This window comes from Poecilia reticulata, chromosome 16, assembly GCF_904066995.2.
Source record: "Poecilia reticulata chromosome 16, P_reticulata-male-v2, whole genome shotgun sequence".
Lineage (NCBI taxonomy): Eukaryota > Metazoa > Chordata > Actinopteri > Cyprinodontiformes > Poeciliidae > Poecilia > Poecilia reticulata.
In genome coordinates this window covers 20,425,705-20,451,468 of record NC_088845.1, presented here as the reverse complement: position 1 = coordinate 20,451,468, position 25,764 = coordinate 20,425,705, and the positions used below count along the sequence as shown (strand labels likewise).

Below are 25,764 nucleotides of genomic sequence, written 5' to 3'. Positions count from 1 at the left end.
GAAAGCCATTGTCAATTATTCTAATAAAAATGTGTATCCTGACCTCTAGTGGTGAGAAGAGTTACACATGCGTTTACATCCAAGTATGACATAATGCTTCACAGAATATCCAGTACTTTATGTACGTTTTTAATAAAAGCCGCTCCTTTTCATATTGCTAACATTGAAACACCGAAATAATCTTCTTCATCCGAATCTGCTACAGGATGGTCTACCTCCGATACCGACAACCAGTACAGGAACCTGGAATGACAAAGATACAATATGACTAATAAATGGACAGGTGCCGATTGTTGCCAATGTCTCATATTGTCCAAATAAAAGCTTTGTCTTCACCCCAGGGAGACGAACAGCAGCAGCAGTGAAGAGGCTAAACAGGTGGTGAGAAGAAACAGGAGGAGGTGAAGGAAGAAGTGAGGAGCAGCACCAGCAGCACCAGGCGCGGTGAGTAACTGCCCTCTTGGGAGCAGAGACAGGTCAAATATCCCCTGCAGCGCTGTGTGGCCTTCCACAGGCTGGGGGGTCACTTAAAGACACAGAGACGCAGAAAGATATGCAAAATTGGATTTCCAATTTTCAAGTTGTAGATAAAATGAACATTTTGGATCTAAGGAGCCAGGCTTTCCAATAATTTGTGAAAATGTTCCTACTGTTTATGTCTGTAGACTTTCTGAAGGTGGATAAAACATTTTCTTTAAATCTCAATTAATTATTTCCAGGTGACTATTTTAGCTCAGAACTAAAAAGTGATATTTAAGCACCAAGAAGTGATTGACAAAGCGCTTTTAGCACAAATTGTAGCAAATCCAACATGATTCTGGTTCCATGTCATATCTATTTTAGATTCTTTCTCATTTCATAAAGAGGTAGCTTTACATGCCATTCATCTGATGTAGAGTTGTTCTTCTTTTGTCTTCCATTTGAACACATTTATAATGAATAAACAGACAATTGATGATAATATTAAGTCCAACTACTGATCAGAATAACTTTATTAGAAAAGTATTTAAAACTTCAGCAAAATGCTGTGTGTCATATTCTGCACTAATATTTCTTTATTATTTTACATGATCTAAACAGGGATGAAATCTATATTGACCTAAATAACTTTTCTTTAAACAGTCACATGTCCCCCATTTAACATAAAAGCCTCAGTTTCTATTTTGTCACTTAACATCTGGCACATCCTGTTACCTGTGACGTAGAAGTAAAGCCTGACAATTGATCGAATGCCTGAGAAAATCTCACACTGGTAGGTGCCCGTATGCTGAGTGCTAGTTGATGAAATGAAGTAAACCCTGTCGGGTCCTGCAGTCACCTCCTTAAAGTGCTCCGTTTCCTGCGTTTTGAACTGTGGAGGAAGATACAGCTGTTTATCTATAGGAGATGATTCAGACTGCAGAAAGATCTTCAGTAAAGAGTTTGTAACATTTGTAGGCCGAAGTCAACAATCTGCTTCAGACATAATTCAAGTAAACTGAAAAAATGGAAACGCCTTACAGTTAAATCAGTTTTAGCTGGAGATCCGTACGGAAAACGACATGAAAGTGAAATTACTCCTATTATCAGCGGCAGCAGATTCCCACACACCTTTTAGTTTTATTAAAGATCAACTATGATGCTCAATTAAAAAAATAATAATTTTGCTAAAGTTTTTTTTGTTTCATCTGTGCTTATTTGTTATTTTTTTTCACAATTTGTATTTTGCCTTCCAATTATATTCTGGCTTCAATGAGTTTTTAAATCTCTTCTTGATTATTTTAATACTCATATGTGCATCTTGTGAACAATTTTGCAATTTCTTCTAGTTATTAAGCATGTTTTTAAAGTTATGTTTTGCATAAATTGGTCCCCTTTGATTGATTATTTTATCTATAAGTACTGCCTTATTCCTGATCTTTGCAAAAATGTGCAATTATTATTTTGAGTTAGAAACAAATAGGTTGCTAAAATTAAAATATTACCTTAAACTTTACTTTCAATCTGCTTCAATCTGTTTGTGGTATTCTGGTATTTTGGGCTTTGCAAAAACCTGTTCCTAGAAGTATCTACTTATAATTTTACGTAATGATCACATAGAAGATGTTGAGCTAATCCTCTGAGGGTCTGGACATACACAGATCACTGTAGTTTGAGTGTACCTGCTCTGCAATCCTCCAGACCGCCTCAATATCATTTGGCAGGTCGAATGGCACATCGCAGCGCATTTCGATCCCTCTACCCTCCATTACTTCAATTTCTTCAACTGAAATAAACATATAGCCACCCACAAGCACACAGACAGAGACACACGCACACAGATAACATTCACAGAGGGCAGCACTTGCAGTCTGAGTCTTCCTTAATGATAATACTTAAGCCTAGTCTCAGAGGAGTGCAGCAAAAGTGATGATATGCTAAACATTGGCTGAGCTGTACAGGGGTGATACGAACACCGCCGTGTGTGGGAGTCGGCTGTCACCCCGCATAAAGAAGTCATCGACTTAAAGAGAACCTCGAGGGCTCTGTGCAAAAAAGATATAATGTGTGGAAATAAAACCTTTCCACTGTCTCATTTTCAAATCCTGACTTTTTAGCTAAGAGCATTTGAAGGATCAAACACAGAGCATTTCAGGGATCAGGATTTATGAAGGGGAAAATATAGTTATTTAAGGATCTGTCAAGTCTGGATTAGCACATCTTCTTTAGCTGTGATGTAACAAAATCTGTCGGGCAGTGAATTACGTTCTCACCTGGACAGTCGAGGGGGAATAAGCAGGAGTCGTACTGGCAGGTTTCACAGTTGTACGCAGCATCTATGTTCTGAAAACCTGGAAGCATGGAACTAGCATTAAAGGAGGCAAAATTAATCGGTTATGAGCAGGTGATATCTTAAACCTGCGGGAGATAAGTCACTTGACGTCTTTATTTTGGATAAATCCAGATTCCCTGAAGCGAATGTATGAGAGAGGTCAGGAAGAAAAGTGAACTTCCACCGTCTTAAAACACTTCAAATCTGAGAAACATCAAAGAGGTTTATGCAAATCACAAAAAAGAGTCATGACCCTATAATCACTGCATTGGGTTGTTATTTACACTAAATTAATTATAATTTACAGAGGAAATGGGAGAAGGAAGCCATGTGCCACCAGTGATATTACTGCTTGATATTCTAAGAGTACAATATATCAAATAATTTTTCAGTTGAACTTAACCTTTGATGTGATGGTAAAGCAAAAATACTACTGTTGTTTAGGTAATTGCAGTTTCATTATTTTTTTCACTGTCCTATTTGTTCTTTTACTAAGGAAGATCACTGATCAGAAACAGCTTCCTATCATAGCCACTTAAATTTAAAGGTTCATCAGATAATATTCACATGAACCCCTAAAACACCTGTACCAGTGGAGTTGGTTTCAGAGGGTAGATGTCTACTTTTGGTCTTGGTCTCTCCCTGATTGGCTGTTATAGCTTCATCTTACATAACAAAAAAAAAAAAAAAAAAAAAGATTGACAACAACTGATTAAGAAAAAACTTTTAACATTTCCAAAAATCCATTATGTGGCAGCATTTTGGATAAAATGTGAACGTGTGAGAGGGAAAAGGCCTGACACCCCTCAAATTAATATTTGAACTGTAAACACACAACTGACCTATTTCCGGATAATTCACCTGTGTGTGGGTTTTGTCATGAAGAATATCTAAACTTAATGCAGCCTGGAGAGCTGAAATATCTGGGCTTGACACGCTATTGGCTGCAGTTTGCAAAGCAGTCAATCTTGTATCTTGAGTGGAGATAAGGAGGACCAGGGACGTTCGCTTCTGCAATGGTTTCAAGACAGTTTCCACTCTGCGTATTAATTTATATTAATGCACAGAGTGTTTGAATTATTGAAACACTAAGTGTTTTTAGTACGGGGTTATTTGTTGTGATCCTCAACTTTTTAATGACAGATCGACTCAAAATAGTGTGTAATTATAAACTAGGAGGAAAATGATTGATGGTTTTCATTTTTTATTAAAAATATAAACCTGGAGAGTGTACCATCCATTTGTATCTGCCTCAATGTTTCACAGAGGAGGTGCTGAGCTCAGATTGTTAGTTTTTACATTTCATCTAAAGCATGTTTGCTCGTGGCACATTGCAGAGAGAAAATGTTTAGTCTTTTGGCTTAACAAATCAACTGTCTTGCTGCTCTTTCAGAGTTGAAAATTAATATTTGAACTTTAAAGAAATGTGAAGCTTTGCGTCTTTGCTGCTCCTCCAGTTAAGGCTCTTGGTTACATCACTTTGTAACGCTCTCCTGCTAGCCAAGCTGGATGACCATGTTTTGTTTACTGTTGTGCAATTCGTTTTCCATTTTCAAATGATGGAAGAAAAAGTGTGCAGTGAGACCTTCAAAGCTTGGGATATTTTTAAAACCTAAACTTCTCAATAACTTTATTGACCTTGTTCTTCTGGATGCAGTTAATGAATCCTTTTACTTTCTCTGCACGACTTTGTGCTGGCTTGTAGTTGTTGCATGACAAAATTGTATGTATTTTGAATTGCACTGTCATTTTGCATTCTATTTTAAAGATATTGTATAAACAGGTTGGCACTCACCACATGGAGGTATACACTGAGTATCTGTGGGGGAAAAAATGAAAGGTTTTCTTCATCACATGATTAGATTTTTTGCACATGCGATTTGGCTTCCACAGTGTTTTAAAGGCTGCATTGACATAACTAGATTATCACAGAGAGATCAGAGGGAGTGGTGATAATTCAACGTGTGCCTTAGTTTAGATGAAGAGATGAAGGAAAAGTGTAAGAGCCCATGTCTCACCTCTAGGCAGTTTGGAGGCAGCTGCAATGAAATTGTCTGCTGCTTTCTGCAACCTGCTTTCATACATAGAGTCTAGTAGACGGAGGAGAAGGAAGACAGGAGATATTTGTCTCAAAACATCTAGGTGAATCCAGTGCCTCAGGGCATCATTTCGGAAACGTCTAATTTCCGGACCTCGCTTAACAACTCATTCGCTGTCTACTGGAGGAGGTGTTGTAGTTACCCATAATGCGCTTTGCCTGAAAGTCTCTCGCTATGGGTAAGATCTCTGCTTCTAGGATCTCCTTCAGCTTGCCTTCTAAACCTCCAGCTGCAGAGGGGAAACACATCACCTCTTTGCTTTGCTGGAATTAAAAGACAAATAGACCGCTTGCCCCCTACCCGCTCTTCCAGCCTCCATCACTGCCTCATTCGTATCGAATATGCGTTCCAGCATCCTGAAGCATTCGTCCACGCTGTTGACGTACGTTTCTTCCACAATGAAGCCCGTACACAGCCGACCACTGACTTGCGGCTTGATAAAGCAGACATAACAGCTCAGAGAGGGGCAAATCAGCAAACTAACACTTGCGAGCCACAAAACAGCCATGCATATTTTTAGCAGGAGCTCCAAACTGAGCACAATTTTTTGTTTTTCTTCAAATCCAGCTTCCACGGCGACAACATGTGAAGAAATTATAATTCTTCAGGTTACAAGAACAACTTGAGAGCCTTAAAGACAAATTTTACATACATCTGATTGTCTATGAGCTTGAGGGGTTTGTGTTTGGGTCTGAGAGCAGACAGTATCTCCTGTATTTCCTCCATTCTATTGTCTCTATTCCTCATTTCCTGCTGCCTCAATGCACCAGTTTTACTGCAGAGCACAGAGATGGCGTGAGCCGAGGAGGGAGGTGGCGCAGATGAGGGGAGAGGGGCAGATAAAAGGGGAGTTAAACGGCTAGGTATGTGTCAGGACAAAGCAAGAAGGAAGATTGGCAAGAAAATTCAAGTAAAATTTGAATTTCATTTAATTTTCAGTAAACGAGACAGCCGTAGAAATTGACAGATGGCGAGTCGGGAGCCAGTCAGAAGGGGGAAATGAAGAACAAAAGAGGAACAAAATTAATTGATGAGGTGAAAATTTAATGTTTTTCCTGATAAAGTTCAGACAGTTTTTTTTTTTCAAGCGAAAAGAAACTGAAGTCATGAGACAAAGGGAGAGGAGGGGACGGAGGTAAGAGCGGACGCTCGAGTGACAGACAGAAATAAACGAAGAGGGAGTAGGACTACAAATCAACTCAACTGCCTCATTGCATCCTGTATCCCCCACTCGTCTCCTCATCCCTACACTCCCCCATCCTTCTTCTCCCCGATCCCTCGCTCCTGGTGCATCTCCATGGCAACCAGACAGGGTGCCTAATACATGAACTTAATATATTTCCAGTGGCAGGGTGAGCTGGGTACTAATGCATTCATCTGTCTCAGCGCAGACAGGCCAATCAATATCAGGCAAGAGTGTTCTCCAGGACCGCCAAAGTCCGATTGTTAGTCAGATGGCTGAACACGGAAAATTCCAAATAAACTGGAGTGTGTGTGTGTGTGTGTGTGTGTGTGTGTGTGTGTGTGTGTGTGTGTGTGTGTGTGTGTGTGCGCGTGTGTGTGTGTGTGTGTGTGTGTGTGTGTGTGTGTGTGTGTGCGCCTTTCTGGCCGTGCCTGTAGGCTTGTGTCTGGCATGCGGCTCGTTCTCATTATTGTGAGTTTTCTCAAAAGAAAAGAAGAACATTTCTAATTTTCTAGTTGCAATGCGTCAATGGGAACGAATGGAAAAAAACTAGATTTTTCAGAATCTCAATCAAAGCCAAAAACTGTAAGTTCCGACTCTGGTTTTACTCTGGAGGGGGAAACGTTTTCCATGTGTCTGAACTCACAAGTCGGACTCTAAAATGATAACAAAACTTCTAAAGAAGACGGCCAAACTTGCTAGAGGTTTCTAAAAGCTTCTGATGGTCGAATGAAAGCAGCATTAAAGTTTGAGCTACAATATCAAAAGGTAAATTTGATGAAGGAAAAACAACAAAGAACATAATCAGAAGAACACAACAGCTACAATAAAACATAATGGAGGCAGAACCGTGATCTGGAGTTGCTCTTCTTCAGATGGAGCTAACATTTTTGAGAAAGTGTGTAAAATTACCACGAGTTTATACCTAGAATCTTCAGATAACTTAGTAAGCTTTAGTCTTTCAGCGTTACAGACTCCAAATAGAGGTCAAAATAAACAAAAAATGTAATTTTTGGATGGACTTAGCCAAAGTTAAAAACCAAATCTGACAGAAAACGTAAAGGTTTATTAAAACAGGTATGTGGATCTGATAAAGTTGGGTGATTTTTTTTAAAAGGCAGAGTGGCAAAATGCTGTCAAGATGTAGCATACTGATAGTCTGAAAGCTAAAATTACTACAAAAAATGCTTAAAGTCTTTAGCTCATCAGCTAGCACACTTCTGCAACTAAGTTTTGTCAACTTTTTATTTTATTTCCTTCTAATGGATTTGTTTCATTTTCAGTTAAATTGTAGAGGAAATGTCCAAACATTTGGAAAATATGCAATGCAATGATTTGTCATAGTTTTATTTTTACATCAGAAAGATGTTGCATTTCAACAGAGGTGTGTACCACTCACACATCGCCAAGGCTCCAGCACTACTTAGTTTTGATGCACTTACTGAAAAGGAAAGAAAATGTGTTACCTCCTGATCGCAGAGTCGACAGAGGGAAATCTCTACATGTGGTAAATTTCAACGTTCATATTAGTTTCCCTTGACAAGATGAAATGTTGTGTAAATAACTCATAGGCACAAAGGTAACACCTTTAGTTGATGTTTTATTAAAACACAAAGAAAAAAAGAATACTTCTCCATCTTGAAGAAAAACTTAGACTTCTTCTCCAGAGTTGACATGTATGACGGGGTCACAACCCTCGGCTGTCTTCTTATTGGCCCCCGATAAGAGGCGATAGCACAAAGGCAGCCAATAGGGTTGGCCCCCTGAGAGGGCTGCAGGAGATGGTTGTCCTCTTCTTGCACCGACCGAAAAGTCTTGATTTGTACCATGACAGGCGCTAAAACAGTCCGAGCAGTCATGCAGCTTTGATGTAATATTACACAAGCTGTGATGATGCTGCAATGTCTGACACTTCCTTTGGGCTGAAACAGACGACTCTTCATGGAGCGGAGGAAACGCGATTAAAGCGTCAAGTATTTTTGAAATTTTGCTAAACGTTGAAACTGAATGCAGCCCTGTTCCCGAGGACCTCACCTGTGACCTGCTTTGACCTCACAGGTTAAGGGTCTCAGGGACAGAGGGGCATACTGTAAAATGAAAACACACCGAGAGGTTGAGAACGACAGCAGCTTACATTGCGCAGAAAAGCCCGGCGGCGAAATCAAACGTGTTAATGGAAACCGCAGAGCTGCAGCGCCGAGACAAAGACATGACCTCATCTGACATTTGGATTCTGCTGCGGCACCGGCCCGGTCTCCTGCTCCGCTGCGGATCAGAAATGAGCCCAAATGGTTCAATTAAAGCACAACTGCTGCATAAACACCGACATTAACTCTGCCACGCTGATCATTTGTTTTGCATTTCAGCAACAGCAGATGTGGAGCCCATTTTTCAAAGCAGGGGACAAATAATCTCTGTAATGAATCAATTAAATCCACTGCAAAGAAATTAATTAAAGAGAAACAATTAACTTTAAAGTGTTGGTAAATGTCACGGGCATCTGGAGCATGATTTATTGAGTGAACGCAACTGTCGGTTTGGTTTTCTGAACTCAGGAAGCTGTTCAAAATGTACAAAACATTATCAAATAAAGTGCAGGTTAAGACAACAACAACAAAAAAACTACATTAATCATCATAACTACAGGACGTACATGTTTAAAAGATATAAAATGAACCAAATTTTAAACTTAAATTAACCTTTACATGTGTCGACTGTTATACGACTTTGGAAACATGATAGCTGCATTTTCAATAAATACATTTAAAGACATGGGGTCTAAATGCAAGCATCCTAAGATGCTTTGAAAGACGAATCTCTAAAACAGAGAACCATCAGTTCACATAAATCTACAGATAAGTAAAATAGGCCCAGTCAAAGTCGGATATTCCCCTGTAAAAACAGACAACAAAAAACGAGTATCATAGTGACTTTTTGTGCCGTATGAAAATTATTGCGTCAGTTTTCATTGATGAAAGAAAGACAGTTCATGGCGTAGAAACATTTGAAGGTGATGCCACCCACTGGCAGACAGGCAGAAGCACATGCTGAAGACAGCATATGTTCAAACGTGGGAAAAAAAAAAGCCAGTGAAATCTGTGCTTTTTGTGACAAATCTGTCGTGCAACCAAGCTTTTTTTTTTTTAATCATGCATTTGTTTTTGCATTTTACACAAACACACGCAAAAAGAAGTTGAACTTAGCAGCGCCATATTCGGCATCAAATCAAGCTGCTGTACATGACAGCTATGCTTTATTAAACAGTTTTACCTCACAAGCGTGCAGGCCAAGATTTGGGAGTGCAAAGATGTGATTTCGCATGCTGCCTTTGTTAACGTTGCACGTGAGTAGCCCGGCAGCTGCATGTCGGACCACCGTGGACAGGAGACATTTGTCACAACTGCAGTGCTGATGCTTTTCGCTGCTTTTTAAAAACAGTGGCGATTCATTTCATCAAAGGAAACAGAAAGCACAAACATTAACATGCAGAAGCTCAAAGTTTCTGCAATGACTGCATGCACACCTTTTGCACTCTGAACAGTGACAGCTGCCATTTTTACAGTGTTAATTATGTTTTATTAACATGCAGCAATTTGTTTTTGAGAAAGGTGCAAAGTAAGCTCAGAACAGACATGACCCCGCCGCCAGCAGCACGGACGCGCCGTAATTACTCACAAAGGCTGCATATTGTAAGCAAACCCCACATGCATCCACTTACAAGCGTGAATATAATCATGCATTGTCAATAACATGATTTATTTAATTACTGCCAGTGGCTTTATGTGCATGAGTTGTGAAATAAGTTGCAGGTGAAATGGATGAATCTGCATTAACTTGCTGGGTGGGAATGTATAAAGCAAATAAAACAGGTATTCACCTTAGAGTCAGCCTCTTCTTTTCCTTTCTCTCCCAGCCAGAGTGATTCTGCTTCTCCTCTCCGCTCCCTCCCTCTCTCTCTCTCTCTCTCCCTCCATCCCTCCCTCCCTCTCCCCTTGATGGTCTCTGCCGGGGCCAGACAGGGAGCCCAGCAGCAGGTAGGTTACAGACAATAGTATTGATTCCAGTATTCTGCTTTCTACCTACCTGACAACATCTACGCAGCGCTTCACCCTTTGTCTCTGCAGGGCTGTTGTCACCGAACGCGCCTGGCTGCAAACCGGGGGGAAAAAATTAAAAAGAGAGAGAAAGAGGGTGGGGGTGACGTGGTGGAGGGGAGCCTGCTCAGTTGTGTGCTCGTGAAAACACACATGTGCCTTCCTTTCTTTCTCCCTCTTCCTCACTCTCTCTAGTCACCATCCTTCCAACTCCTCTCACGTCTCTGCAGCCCTCCGCCCTCCCACCCCCCAGAAGCCCCAGAAAGCACACACGCCGAGCCAGACACACTCCAGTCTTTGAGCTGTGTTTGTAAAAGTGCGAGAGATGGAAAGAGAGTGCATCGAGTCCATGTGTGTGCGCTTGCATGTGTGTGACTACGAAAGAGGGGAACATTTTGTGTGTGTGGAGGAGAGGGGGAGGGAGGGGTAGTGGGGATGAGCGGAGAAGCTACAGCACAGAGTGAGAATGGAGGGGGAGGGTCAGACTCTCTAATAGGATGTGAATTGAGAGAAAATATGAAGCCCGGGAGTCTCATGAACCTGAGAGGCTGACATTACTGCCTCCTTTCCATGTGTACACCAATCACACCGTCATCAAATTGATTACGGGATTTATGGTGCAGCTCGAGCGCCGCGGCAAATTGCTGCTGGAGTGACATCAAACACATTAAATAAACCCATCACTGGAAGCTCTGCCAATTAGAAAATGTGTCTTAATCACACCGCTTGTCATCAGAGGGGAGACGAAATACAATAAATCCTGTCCAAGAAGGCCTGTGACTTTTTTTTTACCAAGCCCTGCGCGCGCAGCCTCCCTTTGTGTTGCATTCACCCACAAAGAAATTGCAACACTTTTTTTTTTTTTTGAATATTTAATGTTTCTAATACTCGCTGCTCAATCTGAGCTCATGTCCAAAGGCGGTTTGATTCCAATATCGGCGCGGACGGAGAGCTTGCCGTTCTGTTTGTTGGATAACAGAATCATACATCCCCGAGGGGGGATTCAGAAATGAAAGTAAATCTAATTTAGAGTCACTGATTGGCTGTCTGTTGGGCGAGCTGGAGCGTAAACACTACAGCTGATGGGTAAGCATCATTAATGGCCCTAAAGTGTTCTGACCGTGTTGTATGACGGAGTGCACCGCCGATGTCTTTCACTTTCAGAGCGAATTAGGCGGAGCTGGTGAAGGCTTTGTCTCGAAACGGGAAAAGGCATGACCTCTGACTCGACGGAGCATTGGTAGCTCTCAAGCTAATGAAGGCGATTAAATATTGTACGATTTTAATTTGTTCATATGAATGCGCTTAATAATGTTACTCCTTTGTAGATATCAAAGAAATATATAGAACTATGTGCATTGCCTTGGAAGCGTGTACATTTCCTTATAGTTTTACTTGTTCTGTTGCAAACAATCTTCCATCTACTTTATTGATTTACATGCAGTGGGCTTAAGCAAAATACAACATAATTGTGAAGTGGAAGGAAAAAGATTTATCTATATGTTTCCACCTAAAAAGCTGAAATGGAGTTGAATGGTTTTGCTTTCACATCTTTATTTTAATACGTCTGAATAAAATCCAGCAAACCAGCTGTCTACAAACGTCACTGAAGAAGCAAATATAAGCCAGTCACCTGTGTGTAATTTAACATGAGCACGCACACACACACACACACACACACGCACGCACACACACACACACACCACACACACACCAGTGAACACAAGTGAACAAATAACATAATGGAGATCAAAGAACACATCAGGGCCAAGGATACAGATGTTTAAAGGAGGGTTAGCTTATAAAACCTTCAAGCTTTGAACATCTCATACATCACTGTTCAATCCATCATCTGAAACTGGAAAGAGTAGACAAAATAATGCACTATTTGGACAAAGACCTGTCAGCAGGACGGACAAGAAGAGTGTAAATCAGAGATGGTAGAGATTGTGCGGCTTTAGTTAGCGTTCATAGAAAGTTAACTTGTTTAAAGTTTGCCATAAGCCACAAACGGGACACAGCAAACATGTGGACAAAGGCTCTCTTGTCAAATGATATGAGGAAGAACGCCCTGTCCGCACTGTGAAACATGATGGAAGTAGCATCATGCTGTGGGAGCTGCTGTTCCTCAGAAAGCAAAGAAGATTCTAGAAATATGGATAAATAAAAGAGAAACCTAGAAGAAGATTTGCAACACATTTCAGGCCAGAATACACGAAATTTACAGCCAGAGCTTTGCCTAAATAAAATTCCAAGCATGTCAATATGCTTGAATGTCCCACTCAAAATCTGGACCTAAATACAGTTTGCAATATATGGAAAAACTTGTAACACTGATATCTGAAACCTGGTAGAGACATAACTCAAAAAGCTTGCAGCCAAAACTGATTCTAGAGTTTAGCAACGTTTTCACTCAAGGTGCTGAATGCAAACACGCCATATGTATAATTTTCCTTTCACTTCACAGTTATCAAAGTTTGAAGTTGTAATTTGAATAACTTTGGAAGAGATCAGGCCTATCAGCGTGATGGAATAAGAACAGCTCCTCCCTGCTTTACCTACTGAATAATTATAATTCATGCTTGCCTGTATGTTAGCACTTGCTAATTTAGCGGTATTTCCTGCTTTAATCCCGCTGCGAACAGTTGTCTTATTCACCGCTCTGATGCAATAAAACCCTTTGAAGAGCATTTTTAATCTCTGCAGTCGTACTGTAAAAGCCATTGCACTTACATTTGCATAGAAACAACAGTCTGAGTGTGTTTGCAGTATCTGCCACGGTGTGTGTTTTCTCTGCATGTGCTCCCGATGCACATATCCTCTTATTTGCTCCCTGCTTTATTGCCACAAGACAAACTCCTGTATATTTACAGCACATACAGGCGATCTGTTTTGTTTGTGGACTGGAGTGCGCAGGTGTTGCTGGTCCTCCTGGTCACAATGGAGCACCTCTCTCCAAGACGCAGGCTGTCTGGGGCGCCATTTTGCTGCAAGGCAGAGGGAGGAAGCAGCAGCCCTGTTTGGCTCAAGCAGCCATCGAACCTGAGTGACAAAAGCCGAATGTCACAGACAGGTGTGTGTGTGCGCGCCTGCGGCTGTACTCTGCAGTGCCACTGAGACACAAAGCACTGGGAATGCTCCACGGGGATGACATCACCAGTCTGGGATGGTGTCTGCCTCATCTGTCTCAGGACCGGGACGCTCCAGTTCGCTGTTGCGTTCCCGAGAGGCTTTTGCACGGCGCTTATTATTGCCGTGCTGCTGCTTATCTCACAACTGTTCCCGTTGACTGGAATGGCAGGAATCTCGAGAGTGCGAGGTTCTGCATGTGCAGGCGCTTCAAGGAACTTCGTTGGCGGCTTCTATTAGGAAGCCGCTGGCGTTTTATTTGGGAGAGTGATTGCATGAAATCTGCTCGCACATATGCACAGTGTGCACAATCTGTAGAACAAAACAAGCCGAGCGGATCTGGCAGCGGGTAGAAAACAATAAGATGGAGTTTTCCAGCCCAACACCTTGCACTCGCCTGATGTTCAGCTGTCTGTTCTGGCAGGAGAGCAGCCCTGTATGCTGGTTATAAAGAACGCTACAACTAGCCATGCAGACTCAGCACATTTTAGATATATGCCCTCGTTTTCTTTTTTTTTTTTTTTTTTACCCTTCCAGGCAGGGAGGAGAGTCGGCTGTAACGCACTGCAGATGGCTGCTGTTTCGAAGCACCAGTCTGAGATGCTGAGGGGGAGGCGGCGGAGTAATAAAAAGATAATAGAGCAACGGTGTGGATGTGATAACATTACAGTAGCAGTAACTTGTGTTTAATGCAAGACAAACAGAACTTCTCTGATAGTCGTGGAGTACAGTAGCACACTGATAACAGGAAGTCCTGCAGCGCACAGACAGATGGTTTACGACCTTTAATTTTCAGCTATGTTTGCTCGCTATGAGTCATAAAATTTATGGTTGAGTGTTGAGTGTGTTATCTGCTCTCGCAATCTTTTATATCCCTAATTACTACCTGCAGTAGATAGCTGCCTTTGGTTTTCCTCTTTGATAAGGGAGAGATATCTTTTAAAGTTCATGACGACAAGTCGTAGGGGGTAAAGACAAAATCAGATTTCTCTGTGTTAAAGCAACTTTTATAAAAAAACAAAAAAAAAAGTCAAAATCAGAAATTGACTGATGACCAACTTGAGCAGATTTTATCTCGAAGGATCTGGACCTGTGACTGGCCAGTTAAAAACTCAAAAAATCTGTATTTGTGTGACAATATTTTGGTGTAGAGGTTGTTAATGTGGAAAGATAACTTAATATTGTTTCCAGGAGTATTGAGGAGTCTGAATATAAAGTCAAAAGAAAATGGAAACACTTAAAGAAGCTTGAAGCCAGTCACATCCCGTGTTTAAAATGTATGACATTAAACAAAACTAAACTTTTCCTGTTTTGGGGCAGATAGGATTACCAAACTTATCACGGAATAATGAGAGAATAGTTTTGGAGAATTATTATTTTCCTTTTCTTAAAATGAAGAAATGTACAGACATTGCCCTTTTGAACCATATTGATGGGTGAAACATTTTGGGTATCCTTCCAGAAGCTTTCAATAGGCCGATCCGTCCTGACTCAGTGACTAGTGTGACTCACTCAGGTTAGTCGGCTGACTTCCTTTCCAGATGCCTCTTCACCATTTCTCATAAATTTTTATGTTGGACTGAGATCAGGACTCTTTTGATGGCCACTTTGAAACATTCTCTTTCCTCTTAAGCTGAATGTTTAACATCATGGTCCAGCTGGACGATCCATTGTGCCCAAGCTTTAACTTTGTGACTTCTGCCTTTCAGTATTTTCACAAAATGTTCTTTCCTCATAATGCAATTTAGAGAAGAGCACTAATCCCTGTCCTATGATCTGGGATTGCTGCAGTTGGTCAGGTCTAGCTTCATCAACATTTTGTACCCAAAGAATAAAGTACCAGGTTATTTCATCAGTTTTTTTTGTTTGTTTTTTTTATAGTGCAGGTATATTTCAAGATGACAATGACAAGATTCATAGGGTTCAAATTATGAATATGTGGTTCTGGGAGCATGAGACGTCATTTTTACACATGTATCGACCGATGTATGAACTACTCAGAATTTGTTCGCTATGAACTTTAAAAGAGAGAAACATTAACACTTAATTAAATTACTTGGAGAAACTCACATAGTTACAGAAACATTCACGATTATTATTGCCTATTTAATGCAATAAGCTATATGTAGGATGTAGTTCTGGAAGTGACTGGACTTTTTAAAATTAAAATTATTAGCAGGATTAATATTCACATAAGCATTGCAATGCCAGATTTGGTTAAATCAGAAATAGGCAGAATAGTGAAGCTGTGAGAATCAGAAGAGTTGAAAGTGAATGAGTTTAAGTATAAGTAACAGAAGAAACTGGGATAACATATAACTACTATACCTACAAACTTTTACTCGTTTCTAAAGGTCTGCTGTGAGGGAAAAGAGAGAGAGAGAGAACTGTCAGTGGTGCTTGGTATTTCTGCTGCAGTGGAAGCCACTGATTACTGCACACCAACAGCAAATATGTCCAGCTGCCACACATACTGTAGCTGCCCACATAATCTCACACAAGCTCACAGGGAGGAGACTTCATAAGGACTCTGCGTTATTAAACCTGGAGAGGATAAAAGCTGTAAGAGCCCAGAAAGCCCTGATGTGAAGCATCAGGAAAGTGATGATGTGGGAGAGTAACAAAACATACTTACCTCTCTGCTGGGGGTACGCCGGCCGTCGTAACAAGTGACTCCGCAGGGAAAGCTAGAAGGTTGTACAGTTATCTCCGTGCTGTTTATTATGCGAAACCATACAACCAACTACCTCACACTGCAGAGCCCAGATTGTAGAGCTGCTCTCCAGACAAGATCTTCAACAGCAGGACGTAGGTGTCTGTGAACACACTCTGCACCTGTCTGCCTCCCGTCCTCCAGACAACCAATTACCTCATGTCCTTCCATGCTTTTCCTTCACTGCTGCCACATTGTTGACATCCTCCTAGCAATTTAATCTAGTGCATTTTGAAGCTGAACAATCCTAACGTAAAGGTATTATTACCATTTTTCTAAAAAAACAAAAGGAAAACTTCACTAAAATAAAAAAGAAGATTCACAGACAAAGCCAAAGAATTGGTTGCAGGGTGTTTCAGGGTTGAATTTTAAGAAATAATAATAATAATAATAATAAATGATTCATTTTAATAAATAAAAAGAAAATAACAAAAGAGGTAATAAAAGGGGAAATGCTTTGCTATTATTATTTATTACTGTTATTCCTTTTTAAAGGAAAACATTTTCTTTAAAAATAAAAATCGCTTAAATTACATAAAAATAGAAGTAATAAAATTAATAATCCAGTAAAACTAACAATAATAGAAAAAGTTTTCTTCTGTAATAATAATTTGATTGTCAGATATGACAACATAAACAAGTACAAATAGTCTTTAAGAGTGTTGCATTTTCCCTGCAAACCTTCCTGTGTGAAACAAAAAGGACAACTTACATAATCAAAATTACACAAGGACACAAGCCTGAAAGGTTTTTTTTTTTATGTCCACAAAACAGCTGGTGAGAGTACTACAAAGACTTTCCAACCTTGAGTCATTCCTTTCATTTCTTGGGATTTGGTGCCCTCTACTGGTGACTAAGCAAACTTCAGCTTGCCTTCGTATTTAACGTCTTCCGGTTTGAGAGCCATTAGGCTCAGCAACAGAGCAAAACCAGAGGCAACACTGCTTCATGGCCTTAGCGCAGGTGTCTACAAAACATCTTCACTCAGAAAGGTGCTAATTAAGCTCACATCAATCTTCCCAGATAAAACCTACCAGCCATTTTGAGTTCTGTTAAATAACTACAGCTCAGATTCCACTAAATAGCTGACAGATTTTCATGAGAGTTAAAAACCATCTGCCATCTGTCATCGCCATCAGCTCTGCTGTCAGTTGTGACATCTTAATCTGGGTGACTTCTGCTTCATGGTCGATGCAGAGTTCCCCTCCGTGTCAAAAATGATGATGAATTTCAAAACCCCCAAACCTTTTTGGCTTTCTCTCTCTCTCTCCTTCTCTCTTTCTTCTCTCAGAATGTGTAATTGTGGGGCTTTCACTACAGGACGGCTAGCAGAGTGGTACATTCCAACAGCTACAAGCCAGGAGTGTTAAGTTACTCTGAGCACTGATTCAGACATATCTGGGGCAAGATGATATGCTGTCTACATGCCAGCGAGAGAATTTCAGTATTGGGAGCAGAAGTGCAAAAACAGATTCTATTGAACTTGTGAATATTCAAGCACATTACATCGGATCCATTTGAAACGATCACTTAGCACTTAAGGAATCCGTGTTCAAGTTACTATAGAGAGGAGAGAGAGAAGATTAAAAAAAAGCTCCACAGTCAATCTAAAATCACATTGTCGCAATACTTTTACGTAGAATGTGAGGACAGCAGCACATCAGCTGGCTGTCCTGTATTTTTGTGCTATTTTATGTGACGTACAGTTAATAGAGATTGGCGACTGCAAGAAAGTACAGCTGCACAATGAGTGGCTCTGCCGTTTTATAAGGAATTTGGACTGCATTTTACCATCTCTGGTCCAAAAACCTAACCTAACATAGATTACAAAACCCTAAACACAATTTGAGATTTATGAATAATCTAATTTATTTCTGAATAAAACAAAAGAGTATTTCAATGCTGTTCAGATATTTGAACCAGCTTGAGATACACATCTAACCTGGACTGAAATATTCCACATTGCAAAAAAAAAATTACTTGATGTGTTTAACATTTTGTGAAAATGAGACACTTTACTGCAAACAAAGTCTCATTCTTCACGATATTTTATAGGTGCAGGAGCCACCGGGGCCACTGTTTCCAGCTTCATATCTTCCATCATCGTTCCTCAGTTTTTTTGGGAACATAAAAGACTATCCATGTCTGCAACTTCCTTTCAACTTGCACCCCCCTTCTCCCTACTTTTCCTCCTCCCTCTGCTCATTCACTCAGCCCTTCCCGCCTCTTACCCTTTCAACCACGCTCCTGCAGCAATCCCCCCCACCGCCTTCTTTTCGGCAGATGGACGGTTGGTCGGTCAGTCGGGGAGCCAATCTTCTTTTTTAATACCTGCAAGCTTCTCTACTGAACTCCCCATCTCTGCAATGTTTTCACAGTGAATTCACCCAGAAATGCAGTGTAATTGTGCCAATGTCAGCTATCCCTCCGTGTTTCTCTAGCTGCGCCTTGAAGCAGGCCTGCCTGGGCCGTGAAAAATCTACCGTAGGATTGATATGAAAAATATTCAAAGGGCGCTTCCTAAACGGGGCGGTGTCACTCCGAGTTCAAAATTCCTCACATGCTCCATCACTATCCTCACAACTTTACAGCATCGCAGACTCCCGTGTCACTTTTGAAAGAATGCTCAGTGGGGTTGGCCAGCAAACACAACAGAGAACTATTCTTCTATCTGTGATTTCGTGGCATAGAGACTGTAAACTGAACACAGTGTACCTCTGGGAAAATGGAAAACTCTTGTCCTGTCAGGCCTGGGTTTTTATGCATCAGTTCTTAGATTTAAATATCAATACGTAACCGCTGCTATTGCGTCGAATTTGAATAATACATGCAACATCTCTGACTGTGGGGGGTTACATCAATGTTGCAATGTTTTTTAATGTTTCGGAGCGCCGCCGCGGCCTGCTGAAATATGAATGCATTTCCTCCTCCCAGGTGAAAGCAATTCTCTGTCCTGCGGTAATCCGCCTCGGCCGACACCAACCTCGCCGACCAAGATGGCAAAATGGACGTTGCCATGGGAACCTCGCGCCTGGCAACTTGGAGAGCCTGGCAACTCGCCAAACTGTTGCCATGGCACAGCTGTCAGTTTACGCAGGCAGGGATTGGTGTGTGAGTGGCCTTTTGTAACGCCGCCCTTTCAGAGATTCCAATCAAACGCCGAGCTGGAAGAATGTGCCTGATGTGGCACTGAAGACGGGGCGGAGGGGGTGCAATCAGGACAAAAAAAAAAAAAAAAAAGAAGCTTGGTAGGTCTACTGACTTTGGTATGTTGATACGAATTATTATCATCCCCTTTGCCTCAACATTTCATGAGCTGCATCACAGCAGCTCACTAAATGATTAATACCCACACGACTGCGTCGACTGCAAAACATGCTTGGATGAAATCATTTCTGGCCAATTAATTCAAGAGCAAAATATATATTTAGATCCATGGTCCAAAGCTCCTCAGAGATATCACAATCTGCTGTAAACACAGCCTAAAATTAGCAGCTTGTGCTAGTTTGTGGATAAGATTTTAGGCACCCCTGCCAACCAAGCTGTCAGTTTCGACTAAATATATAAGGAGAACTGAGACTATGAATACTGCATGAGCGTTTTTTAACGTCTCAATTCAGTGCTGTCAGGTTTTTGTGCTTTTTACTGGAGCACACTGCCAGGGACAAACAGCAGTTGTTTTGCTTTGCAAATATGTACACAAGGGAAAAACAAAAAATAATAATAATCCATAGTGAGTACAATATGCATTTTATAAGTTTTATAAACATTTTAAAAACACTCAAAACTATGTGCTAGAAAAACTTCACATACATTAAAAGATAAAAAAAGAGCACAATAAAAGCAGGACATAGACATGAGATGTTATTAGACTGTAACTTAAATATAATAAAACTCATTCACACAGGCATTTCAAACAAATAAAATGTATAGTAATATCTAACTGCCTTTATTAAACATAGACAAAATTTAGTAGCAGCACTTGTCACACAGAATATGTCCTGCTTTTTAAGCTTTTTGTACCTGTGCAATTTATCGAGCGTCTTCGGCAAAATCTTTTGTCGTGAAAGAAATTCTCAGTTCAAGAGCTTGAATATGTTATGGACATTCAGAGGGCATATTTAGTCCCCCAAAAGATAAAAAAATATCCAGCACTGTCATAAATTATCTGGACAAATCGTACAGTTACACATACTGCAACCAAAGTTTCTCTCTTCTTTTGGCTTCTGCCTCTCTTATTTCCTTCCATCTTATTTTTCTTTCTTCCTAAATTCATTATTTTCCTCGAGGGTTAGTCTGGCCAAATTCCCATGAGCCATTGTCGTTAATACAGCCGTCTAATCTGTGGGTGTCTGTTTGTGTATTGTGTAAAACATATTTCATGCTGTGAAATTGGAGATAAGGGTACAGAAATACTCCGAAAAGATGTTACCTTGAGATCACTTACATCGTGGCCTGCGCCTCGCAAAGCCGAAGCTGAAGCCAGCTGAAAAACACACACAAAAAAAAAACATCAGGCATAAACGTTAAAAGGAAGTAAAGCTGCCAAAAACAAGGAGTCAAAGTTAACCAGCAGTGAATAAATTACATGAGCGGCTCACATAATAAGTCTGTTTTACTTGATCTTTCTGTCAAACTGAATTTTAAAGACCTCTGTCTTTTAAATAATTTGAATACTAGAAAAAATGTTTAAAGTTGACATTTATCTTAAGTAAAGTGTGCAGAACAGGGCATGAAGACGGTTAATTGAATACATAAAGTAGGTAAAACAAAGAGAAAAAAGCACATTAAAATAAAAATTATAACCCATGAATAAGGAGAATTAATAGAGCAAAAGGGACATTTAAGCTACTGGGTTACATTATAATTATTTGATGCTCAATTTGTTTTGTTTGCTGCTCCTTAAGTGTTGTTAATAATAGATGTAATTTGGATATTACCCAAGTCACCCCAACATGACCTGCAGTGGGTCAGCGATGCTGAGTCTGTCAGACAGCTTCATTTCAAAGTTTCACTGCTTAAAGGTGCCAGAGAAAAACGTTACTGGAGGCAAAACGGCAGCTTAAATTTGCTCCTGTCAAAACTATTTAGATCCACATTTGAGGGTGTTCAAATCTCAAAATCTGAAAGCTATTTCTGTGCACACACACACACACATGCACACGCACACACACGCACGCAGACATTCTGCAGCGTGGACAAAGCCGCACACCAGCTCCGAGTGCTAAGCCTCCTGCTCCGGCTTGATAAATATAACTTCAAAAGAAGCAGCCAAACAGCTTTAGCTGGCCAACTGCACAATGAGCATAATAACTCCCCACCTCCTGGGAGCTTCAGCTTAGTTCATTTACCCTTGCAGAGCGCTGCCGTGCCTTCATGTGCACATGTGTCTTTGTTTCGCTGCGAGCCTCATGGAGGCTCCCCACCTTCTCGCTCGGTACAAAGCGGATGTATAGAGGAACCTTTTGGACCTCATTTTTACAGAGGAAACGCGGTCCGCCCTCCTCCCTCCCACCCCACTCTTGTATTTGGCCCTCTCATGTAATGCCTGATTTACCACAGAACCCCTTAAAGAGGTCAAAGGGCAGACAAAACAGTCTGGTGTCATGGCAACCTGTGTGCCACCATCCAGAATGGCAAGAGGGGAGCTGGGGGAAATCTGGTTGGGGGGGGAGTTAGTCAGTTAAACCTTTAAGAACACCGCTTTGTCCTAAGGCTAGTGTGTGTGTGTGTGTGTGTGTGTGTGTGCGTGTGTGTGTGTGTGCGTGTGTGTAGGTGTGTGTGTGTGTGTGTGTGACATACAAACACAAATACACACACGTAATGCACCTGCACTGTGAAATGGACCCCTCCTAATTTGCACTACAACGTGGCCCCGGAATAATCAAGCCAAATCCCTCGGTGCAATGCGGCCAAGTGCAGAGTCCGCAAGAGTGTAGGAGGGCGTGCACGCCGCGTCGACGCGCGCTGCCGCATCGGTGTGTGCCGTTTGAGCCCCTGTAAGACACTCCTGAGTAAAAAGGTTCTTTGTGGCCGCTCGATGCGGTGGCAGCGCATACGCGATGGGGGGAGGGATGCTAACGGATAAATGGGAAGCAAATGCATTCAGATCGATAGCGAGCCTGAGAGAGGGCGAGAGGGGTTGAGAAGAGAGAGTGGAAGGTGGTGAGCAACGAGGGAGGGGCCACAGAGAGACTGATTAATCATTCCTGTATTGTTATTGATTTTCTGTTAAAGGGAGTGAGTCAGACGCTGAATTATTTGCCAGTGTGTTTCTCTGCGGGTGTGTGTGTGCGTTTGTGTGTTGTACTGTATTTTACTGAACGCACAAAGTCATCAATTACAAGCCTCGACTTTGCAAAGGTTTGGCAATTTCAGCTGCTTCGGTTCTGCTTTAAGGGGAGTTTGCATTCCTGGCGTGTGGTTACAACCTTTAAGCCGTTAGTTCCCATCGTCAGCACAGTAACTGTGAAGGATTTAATTATTCATGCTTTGTAAAAAGAGCTAATACGCTGCTCCATTTTGAGCAGGAACGGGGAAGCAAAGGAGGCGAACAGGAAATTCCCCTGTGAGGACTTAATGAGGAGCTGACGAGTGAGCAGACACAACAGAGAGGGATGGAGGAGAGGAGGTGGGCCGACATCTGACCCTCTGGCTGTGACCTTGTTCATTGTCTGAAGGAGCACCTGAGCTCAGGTCACATCTGAGCACATTTTACATTTTAAGAAACTTTTCTGCTGTCCCTTTCCCCAGCCAGCCCCTCAAGTCAGCATCAAAACCCCTAATTAAATAGATAAAAGTGGCATAATTAGTTTACAATTATATCAGCATGACACCAGCGTCAGACGATGCCAAGGGCAATGTTTTCCTCAAATTATGAGCCCCTTTAAAAAAAAAAAAAAAAACAGACCCGTCACAGGCTGAGCTAAGTGAATGAAAACCCTTTTCAGTGTTACCTTGAACTTGAACAATGAGTCTGGTGTTTGTGCTGGGGCCACTTCCTGACCTCTCCTTCCCCCCTTTGGAAGCAGCCAACCGGAGCCGCTCCTTTCATCTTACAAATGTGACCCTGCTGACCCACGCTGACCAGAGAGCAGCCGGAGACAGCAGGTTTCCCTTCCACTATGGACCTGTTCATCCCTGACTTGTTAAAGTTGCTTTGACATTGCATTCGATCAGAGAAAGCTGCTGAAGTGATTCTCAGAAGCAGGACAAGGATGTTAAATGTTTTTCCGAGCCGTGCGAAGGTAAAGTCCAAGTCCATTTGATGAGAGAAAATGCAAAAGTTAAAGGCGTTTTCTCTGGCTTATGGAGCACCGAGTGGTGCCCCTCCTCCACCTGTTACTGCACAGTAGGCCCATCAAATAAACAGTAAATCAATTAATTGCATGATAAATTAAAAAGATTTTCATTTGCATGATTTATTCATTTGCATGATTGGGTATTTTAAAATGTCTTCTAGTTCCAGTGTTAAATGTTCCTTAAATTTTAAAGTTTATTAGTCTTTGATATCGTGTTGTTGCATTATTATTATTATTATTATGCCCTCACCATTACATTGCTTGGAAATTGTCTCTAATCTACAATATTATCGCTTATTGCGATAACTTCTGGGGCAATTTATCGTCCAGTAAAATTTATCAGGACAAGCCCACTGCACAGTACAAAAGAAAAAAAGGAAAAAAAAAGGCGACTATGCATATCTGTTGACAAGAAAAACGAATTGATTGCTTTGAAGTATTTCCAGCTGCATAAAACTATGACAGTGTTGGCATGGAAACTAAAGGAGCACCTCCCATCACTCTTATCAAGGTAACAGAGGTTTAAAGCTGCAGCTCTGAAGCTTAATTTATCAAAAATGATAAAGCATAAATGACTCAATAACCAGGTTTGGGTTGGTACAAGTATCAACCTGGACGAAAAAATTATTTGACTTCACATTATCTCCAAAAGTGTATAAACGTCCTTGTTTAAAATGGATAAAGAAACATTACTGTTATCGAGTATGCCCATAGTTAATCTGTCTAAAATAAGTTTTAAATGACTTAGAAAGTAGGTATTGTCAAATAAAAATATTTTTAAAAATTAACCACTAATTTCCACAAGTAGTTAGATGAGTTTAAATTCAGTTTAAGTGTAAAATTGCCATAGTGACAATATATAACATCGAACAAATTGAATATTTAAAAGCAGTAAATTTAGTGCAGGTTTTTAAGTGGATGGTCTTTTTGTTTGTTTTTATTTGCTATGTTGCATTGTTTGATTTATTAAGAGTACTTAGAAACCACTATGTATAAAATGCATTACTATCATTACAATTAAAGAATAAAGTCCCTTCACAAGTTGTAGATAATGTAGCTTTTTTTGTTGTTTTAAATAATATTTAGACAATTTCTGTTAAAATGACCCATTAACACACCAACATTGGCGGCATTGTTTGGTTTTATGTGATCAATTTGGATCATATAAAACTAAATTCAATTGACATTTTGGTAAAGTGCCTTGAGATGACATGTGTTGTGTGAAATGCAGCTACATAAATAAACTGAATTGAATACTGTGAAATCGTGGTGTTTTTGCCAAGTCTATAATACCATAACAATAATACTGGCGCATCTGACTGACATTAGATGCAAAAACAAACCATTCACCTCCTTTATTGTCCGACATGAAACCCTTTCCCTCGTTTCTCGATGCTTTTTGTCTCACTTCAAACCCACTTTGTCTCCAGTTCTTGAACAACTTTATTTCTTTATGCTTTCATCTTTATTTTCCCTTTGCTTTCTTCACACCACACTCTCCCTTCCTCCTCCTCTTCCTGCTCCTCCTGCTCTCTCTGTCTGGCACCAGAGAACTGGCACGCTCGAGGGAGACGATGTGTGATGCAGGCATCGCTGACACCTCCAACACCATCGCAGAGCATGTCTATCACTGCAAAGTGTAATGGAGAGCCTTGTGAATGCCATCAATATGTTACCAGAGGAGACGTAGTGACACTTCAAACCACTGTCACTAAATTAATACGCTTAAAGTGCATAAATCTGACTTACATATTTTTGCCTCTTTGCTTAATTGAATAGTGAAAGAGTTATTTCAAGTGAACTAGAGGTGTTCTTTTTATTGGCACAGTGATTAAAAAAATATTTGATCTTTGCTTTAAAAAAGCCACACAAGAAAAAAAAACCCAATCTTGATAAATGTCAAATTTATTAAGCTATATTTGCCGACTTTTTAGGCTTTATCTTTTCTGTTATTAATCAAAATGAACATTAGTTACTAGGAGAAATGAGGCGAGTGTTTTCTACACATTTCAGAATTGTCAGTATGCTAAGTTTAGTCGTTTTGAAAGATTTTCAGTTCCCATTAAAATTTGAGGAAATTGGGGAAAAGGAACTTGATTGACTTAAGAAAATAAAAAATGTATGTAGCTTACTTATTCCTTGTTTTACGTAACGGTAACGACACCTGTCGACTTAAACTAATGTTTTTTTATTTGGTCATGTCACCACGAGTTCAGCTGATTTCTAAAACTGCAGCAAACACTAGGCTGCTGACGACAGGTTTCAGCCAACTACTGGATTTAATTCCCTGATTTCAAGCAAAGGAGCATAAAATCTTTGTCTTCCCTTGACCAAAAACACTTTTAGAAGATAATAGAAGAGCAACTTTTGATTTTAATTGCTTAGACATCCAGAATGCCATTTTCAGAAGCACTGCAGTGTTTTTTTGTTTTTTTTAATTGAATCTTTCTTTTG

The 25,764-nt window shown here is 40.6% G+C and overlaps 1 protein-coding gene across 1 annotated transcript; it reads right to left on the bottom strand.

Moving 5' to 3' along the window:
- Window positions 1-103: 103 nt before the first annotated feature.
- Window positions 104-16,273, bottom strand: spaca6 (sperm acrosome associated 6). Its single transcript, XM_008432370.3, has 9 exons — window positions 5,191-16,273; window positions 5,033-5,119; window positions 4,810-4,881; window positions 4,587-4,610; window positions 2,733-2,810; window positions 2,142-2,245; window positions 1,195-1,351; window positions 337-526; window positions 104-243 (listed from the first exon to the last, which is right to left on the bottom strand). Exons 1-9 carry the CDS (start codon window positions 5,396-5,398, stop codon window positions 150-152), a joined length of 1,014 nt encoding a protein of 337 aa, XP_008430592.1. The 5' UTR covers window positions 5,399-16,273; the 3' UTR covers window positions 104-149.
- Between the last annotated feature and the right edge of the window lie 9,491 nt (window positions 16,274-25,764).